The following is a 7,214-nucleotide window of genomic DNA, read 5'->3' as shown; positions in this document are numbered from 1 at the left end:
ATTCACCGGTCAAATTCTCTAGCCACAAAAAATTACCCGCGCTGTCAGATACGATCAAAAAAAAGAGAAACCACACCATGCGCGAACAATGCCGAATCGAAACACAAACAATGAAGAAAATGTGGATGCACTTTGTGAAGAAAAACTGCAACTGACCATGTCTAAGGTCCGCTTGGGCTCTCAAGGAAAAAAAGAGCTCTCCGTTCTACAGGACGTCATAATTCACGTTCGCTCTCTTTTATCAGCTAATATGCTTTTGCTGCCTTTTTGGGACCACAGGAAGGTGTTATCGAGTGGAACGTGTCTGTACAGCACAAATCAAGGAAACTCATGCCGCTAATCACGACCAGAAGATCTAGTCACGCACTTACCGTGCTTTAACATGGGACTGCTGTGTGCGCCTTCCATTCTAATCGCATTCTTTCGGCAAGCTAGCTATTCGGGGTGAAAACATACCGATAAAGCCTATCGGGAAATAAACGTTTCGGTGTTTTATCCACCACAAGCCTTGGGTTGATACAACACGTGCTCCTGTGACTGCACAAAATTCTAGCGTTGCCCAATCAACTTACGCAACGCGATAAAAGGACAAAGAATGGATTGAGGCCCACAGGCGTTTTTTCAGCGGTTGCTGTGTGCGTTATCGATATCAATGAGGAAAACCATTCCAACCGTACGTACATAATGTGATGTGACACCAATCGCTGTGAGGGGCGTGCGCACTTACGCAATCGCAAATTTGTGCAAAAATGTCCCGTTCGCTTCCCGTTTGCGTAAAGCCCGCGCTTGTGTTCAACCATTTTGCTCATCTCGGTCTGTGTCTGGGTGTAACAACAATGCGTCGCCCCATTCCGAATGTCGTCCAACCTTACGAAGATGCAAGTAGAAAGCGGACGAAGGTATCGCCCGGTATCACACCAAGACACAGAGTGTGCCAATCCACACGGCGACAACCGGAACGACCTTCGGATCTTTCGGAGACCCGGGTGACAATGATCGTTCTAAATTGGACCGAATTATCCTCAATCGAGCGATCGCGGACGAACGCGCACCAGCTGTCCAGTATAAAACCTGTACTGATAGCGATCGGGCGCGGTTACTTGCGGCAAGATGTCCATCCGCACCGGACGGATACGCGTGTGTCTCTTACCGTCATCGGTGACCCTGCTGTTGGCACTGGTACTACTCCTGCCGCCAGCACCGACCGTGGCCTACCAGTGCTTTTGTGGTGAGCGGCGTGCCCAGAACGAAACCATCTATCCGGACATACCGATCGAACCGGGCGAATGGCCCTGGCACACGCTCATCTACTATTGGGCCGGTTCGCGGCTGGATCCGCCGGCCAAGATCTGCGAGGGTGCGCTCATCGACGAGCGCTTCGTGCTGGCCGCCGCCCACTGTCTGACCGTGCGCGGGAGCACCGACGGTGAGCTGCTGCCGGCCGACCAGCTCGTAGTGCACGTCGGTGTCGTCTCGGTGCAGCAGGACAACGAGCGATCGCGACGGTTCCAGGTGCGCAACGTTACCGTGGAGGATGAGTCGGATCTGGCGCTGATCGAGCTGCAGCTAAGTGAACCTCGCACCGTCCCGAAGCTGTTGCCCGACGTGAGCCTCTCCAGTGAGGAGGGCAGTGGTGGTGAGGAGCTGCTGCCGGAACCGGCGCCGACGATCGACAGGGGCTGGAAGCCCATCCCGGTCTGCCTGGTGGATGCGCTCGATCTGACCTCACTGTACGGGACGGAAATGTACATACTCAACCAAAGCCAAAGGAACCGGCTGGGAGGTTACGAACCGGTGCGCCTAGTACTGGACGAGTTCCTGCTATGCTCCGGATCGACGCTCGCCATGAAGTCACGGTCCATCAATGGAACGACCGTTTCCTTCACTATTAAAGGTAAGGAGCGCCACACGTCACAAACCATTGCACCCCGGGGCTCATATCGTCCACTCTCTCCCTCTCTCTCTGTATATTTTAGATCTCAACCTACCCAGCAACGATCGGGGGACGGCACTCTACTTCAAGCATCAGGGCACGTGGAGTCTGCTCGGATTTACCGTGTCACGGGCCACCCGTCAATGGACGCCCGGTTCCGTCTGTCTGCCGAACGACATCATTTCCTTCGATTGTCTCTATCCGGCACTGGACTGGGTGATGGAAAACTTTGCCGACACCAACAGCTAGACAAAATGGGCGTTCTATTGTGTCGGTACGGGCGCGGTATCGGCCCCATCACTCCGGCCCATTTCACCAAACCACCCATCAGTGAGACAATAAATAACGATTGTGTCCATACACCATCTGGCCACGGCATTCTCGATCGCCCGATGATCTTCCGCCTTACTTTGCGCACTTCCGCTCCGGGGCACTAGCTATTTAGGTTGGAATTTCTCCAGAGGCCCTCCCGAAACACAAAGGGTCAGCATTTCGACTCGTGACAGGTTCGGTATGTTTCAAACCACTCTCCGTACGAGTTTTCGCATTTTGGTTTGTTCCGTTTCCGAATTGTGTTTCACCAAAACGGAAATGCAAATTTCTCTTTCAATTATTTGACCGTCCATTGGTTCCCTTTTTCGTTTTTCGTGAGCTCTTACGGACGTCACTGTGACTGTGGGGAGTGTGTGCCGTCTTTAGAGACTGGTCGAGATTTTAACGCTGGCACACTGTAACTATTATTTTCATTAAAGTAACTTTAGATGTGCCCCCGGTGCGAGAAAGTAAAGATTGCAATGTCTTAGTGCAGTTCTCACGATCAAGTAGGGAAGATATGTTTCGGAAATTGTTGAAGTCGTTGATCTCCACCAAGTTATCAGTAGTAAAGCTACTTTAACCATTATCGAAGTTAATGCTTTAGTTTTGCTAAAAAAATATATCTTTTGTACGCATGAAAGTCTACTCGCAGCCATCACAGCAAAACCCGGAAGACAAACAAAACCGCCCCTGTTGTTAGCGTGGTGCCATAAACCATCGATAATGGCAAAGGCAGACGACCCTTCAGCCATCGGTTTCATTTCCGCCGTTTGCGGTGTGTGTTTTTGCCCCAGCTATCCACACCATCAGAACGCAGTAGAACAAAGCGCAAACATACCGGTGTTCCACCGGATGTAGTAAAGCTACCGAAAGTTGGCTTACGAACGGTACGAAGGCACATATTTTGCGCTGTAGCAAATTTTGCCACCCTGCCAGCACGAAACGGAATGCGAAATGATAACGCACGAACCTTTACGGTACGAGCGCAAGAATAACGCACTTGTTGGACTTCTTATCGATAAGTGAGAACATTCGCCAACGGACAGAAAGTGGTTTGTGTTCTATGTGTGTTTTTTTGTTGTTGTTCGTCTGGATGCTTCCGTGAAGTTTTATCTCCACACCGCACAGGACTGTATTGGCTCAGTCGGATGTCATGTTCGAGCTTTTTTTGTTGTTGTTCTTATCGCCACGTTATCGAACGATATGCACTATCGAACGTCGTGCGCGAAGGTTTTTTTTTACCCTCTTAATGCGTTTCCTGGTGGATTTCCCACCGGGGGCATTAATGAGAGCAAATAAATCAACCACGTAGAAACAGCGCATGAAGAAGCGTTCGGTCTGGTTCGATGTCTCCTCGCTGGTGGTGGTATTTTTTTGTTTGTTTGTTTCAATCCATTTTCCACCACCCATCTTCTTCAACTTCCTGGCAGACTTTATTCGTCCAACCGTTACGTCGTTGGGGGTTGTGACTCACCAAACGGCCTCATACCGTCTATCTTGCTATCTACGGTCCGCCTTAACCTTCCGCGTTTGCATCAAACCCTCGCCTCAAAATGCTTTCGCTCTCTTTGATGCTTCTTTCTGAATTTTGCACACACATTCATCATCTCGTATCGCGTACTTTAAGGCTTGGAAACAAAACCAAAAAAACAAAGCTCGCAAATATACTCCGCAATGCAATGTATGGTTTGCGATGAGTGCGATGCGCCCGGAACGATCTGACGCAAATAAAAACAAGAGGCACCGCGAACGTGTTACGCTTCGATGCACCAAGCGCCTTCCCGTAAACGGCAGAAGGCTATTAAACAGGTGCTGGAAAGAAACATTATATTTGTTCTCGACGAGTGACAAAGAAATAATGCATTTGCAAGGTGTTTCCAGACTCTTTGTGGAGAAGCTTTGAACGTTTTGAAAAATAATAACAGATTAGTTATCTGACTAATCAAATATGATCATGGTTTTTTCTATATATTTCTCGCAAACTTGTTGACTCATTTGACCAGAATTCCTAGAAGGGTTTGAAACTATGTATATACATAATTCAACACACATGCCGGAAACAACGAAACAAAGCTGTGATTTAAATCATTTCAAATTAATGATTTTTGTTTATAACCCAGAAACGAAGGTAGAATTAGATAAAAATCAATCGCATCCTTCTTGGAAGGGAGCACGAATGGGGAAGAAAAAACCAAATTACTGACCCTGATCCGTCATCGTTAATGACGTCGATAATTTCACACACTTAAAGTGTGTATAACATCAATTTAATTTTTATAATTTACTTTATATACAACTAGATAGATATTTTACATTTGCTTGCTTCGTGCTGACTTGAAAAGGTATCTTTCATACCATTTAATATTGCAATTTTCAGGTACAGGCAATTTCACTCACCAATAAAGCAAGGTTTATGGTAGGCCACAACCAACACGGTGCGGCGTTTGCAAATATTACCCTAAAAGGAATGAAAAGTGCCTTTTGGGCTTATGGCCTTCAAAAACTTGTAACCAATCACGCTCGAGGGCAAGTATAATGTAGGTTCTAGAAGAATGATTTTCATATACCATCCAAAATAGCTGAAAGTGTCCTTCAAACTTGTTCCGATCACAAGACCCCACAATAACAACGTATTATTATTGTTTTCTTTAAGCCCAACTTAAGACAATTAATAAATGTTACATCTGCTTGACACTTACCGAAATCTTTAGTTCTTCGACACAATCGTTGAAGCAATATCGCAGGTTCGTCACTTGCCGTTCCGCCGCTCGACGAAGTCTATTGATCGAATTATTGCTAGTGAATAATTCTTGAAATCTATACACCCTACAAACACTTCTATTTGTTACACACTGAACACTCCTAACTTTTTGAAGATGAAAAAACTTTCAAAAAGCCTTCCTTTCTGTCTGAGATTTGGATTGTACCTAAACACCTATTGCTACCCTACAAAAGCAAGAAAAGTAATTAATATTAAATCGCTAAAAAAATCTTCTCTACCCTACGCTCTGAAACATTTTTCATGCACGCACGGGGTTGGAACTTCTCGTAGCTGTCGATCAAAACAACACGCTGTTGCGGTTGTAAAAGTCACCACTACCATCGTACGGGAACCGCAACAAACACGTAGGTTTTTTTTCCCTGTCGCTTTACGATCATTCATGACGGTTCTGTCACCAGCCACATAGCCTCGTACAGACTCTGTCGAGTGATGGTTCTTTTTTTCTTCGACGCTACCTTCCCCAACAGAACCGGAGAGTTGAACGTGTGAGCAAACGATGTAAAACAGATCGTACAAAAGGGAACGTCATAAAACAGGGTTGTTGGATTAAGAAAAGCGCTGGCGGCTCTCACTCAAACACCGATCACAGGATAATCGGGCAACGCACACGCACACAAACACGACACTACAAACATCCGTGTAACGCACTGTTTAGCATAAGGGTAGCTTTCAAGTGGCACATACACCATCAAAACACTCGCGTTCGCGATCTTGCACCAGATCAATTGATCGCATAGCCAGATCAATGCTTAGTTTCTTTCTCAACGCGCCAGCGTCCTGCATGGTACAACCACATGCTGCCAACTACAATGACGGAACAGCATATCTTGTAGGCATAGCAACCCAGCAGCGCCATAAGGGATGATTCACGAATGAGTTTGTTTGTGTTTGCCAGAGAGTCACAAAACCATCGACGCACTGTGCATGAGGTTTTTTTTAAATTTTTCTCCATTGGCGTCCAGATCACTTTCGAAATACGACGATCGTACTACTGCTGCTATTGTCGTCATCGTCATCGTCCAAAAAACGTCACCGGAATGTCATCAATGGGCCAGCGGTTGGCATAAACAGATTCCCCAGTGTCGCAGTTGCCATTGTCGTGGTGGTGGTGGTCCGTGGTCGTCATAGTCACCGTTTTGGGTGAAACATACTGGAAAACGCACACTACTATCGCGTTGGCCGAGACACACGCAACAACACAACACTTCTTGTACCCCTCGTCCGATGGGGAATACCGTTTGGCGCATTGGATTTTTCAAGAGGGATGCAAGATCGTACTGCGAATACGGGCTTAATGTTTGTCAACCATTCGTTTGCTTAATCACTTCCTTCTTTCGCCACTTTTAACTCTGTTCAATGTCAAACGGATTGGATTGTATTCTATAACATTTTTCTACACCGCGTTTAATAGTTTTTGTAGCATCGATGAGTTTATAACAAAATCTTCCGACATCGATGAGCTTCGCGTATTTTTTGTACATACGAAAAATAACCTTCACCGCGACTGTAAAACGTTCCGAGCACTGATTCGTTTTGGCAGCGAATATGTCCAACTTTGCTAGGCAACGGCGGTTACAAATCTCTCGCTCTGGTACAACATAACAAACACACGACATACGAACCCGTAGCACTACTAAACTAGCTCTGACGCGACCACTACCGACGTACGTCCGTCTCTCTAGGTGGCAAAGTATCGAATGAATCCGCACCGAATGAATTGAAACAAGTGCAGCAAATGCGTGAGCCGCCCGTGCGGAATGGGAGAGGTTTCGATTGTTTTCCACTTGTGTGCAGGCCTGTCAAACTCACTAGCAAATCGAAAGAAAACGCACCAATGTTTGTATTTTTTTAACAGTATCGTTACTTTTTATCTGAATGTGTGAATATGACAACAATATTTTTTATTATCGAGCAACAATTGCATTATATATAGAATTATAAGTAAACAAACAAATTAAGACAAATAAGCAACTAATAAAAACTGAAGTATGGGTCAAAGACCATACCACTGACCATTGGATTATTCATAATTCCTTACCTATGCGAAAAAGGTTGGTTAAAAGGAAACAAAATAAATAATTACAAGAAAAGGGCTGAAATTATTAGTTTGATTTTCTATTGTATAATGTTTTAAGAAATCAACAATTAGAAACACTTACAGTGGAACGCCGATTATCCGGGCAT

At 45.8% G+C, this 7,214-nt stretch overlaps 1 protein-coding gene across 1 annotated transcript; it reads left to right on the top strand.

Moving 5' to 3' along the window:
- Positions 1–1,110: 1,110 nt before the first annotated feature.
- On the top strand, positions 1,111–2,295 carry LOC128297027 (serine protease 27-like). Its single transcript, XM_053032577.1, has 2 exons — positions 1,111–1,894; positions 1,977–2,295. Exons 1-2 carry the CDS (start codon positions 1,111–1,113, stop codon positions 2,180–2,182), a joined length of 990 nt encoding a protein of 329 aa, XP_052888537.1. The 3' UTR covers positions 2,183–2,295.
- The last annotated feature ends 4,919 nt before the right edge of the window (positions 2,296–7,214 follow it).

This window comes from Anopheles moucheti, chromosome 2 (genome assembly GCF_943734755.1).
Source record: "Anopheles moucheti chromosome 2, idAnoMoucSN_F20_07, whole genome shotgun sequence".
NCBI lineage: Eukaryota > Metazoa > Arthropoda > Insecta > Diptera > Culicidae > Anopheles > Anopheles moucheti.
The sequence above is the reverse complement of the archived record's forward strand: the minus strand, read 5'-3'. Positions and strand labels throughout refer to the sequence as shown.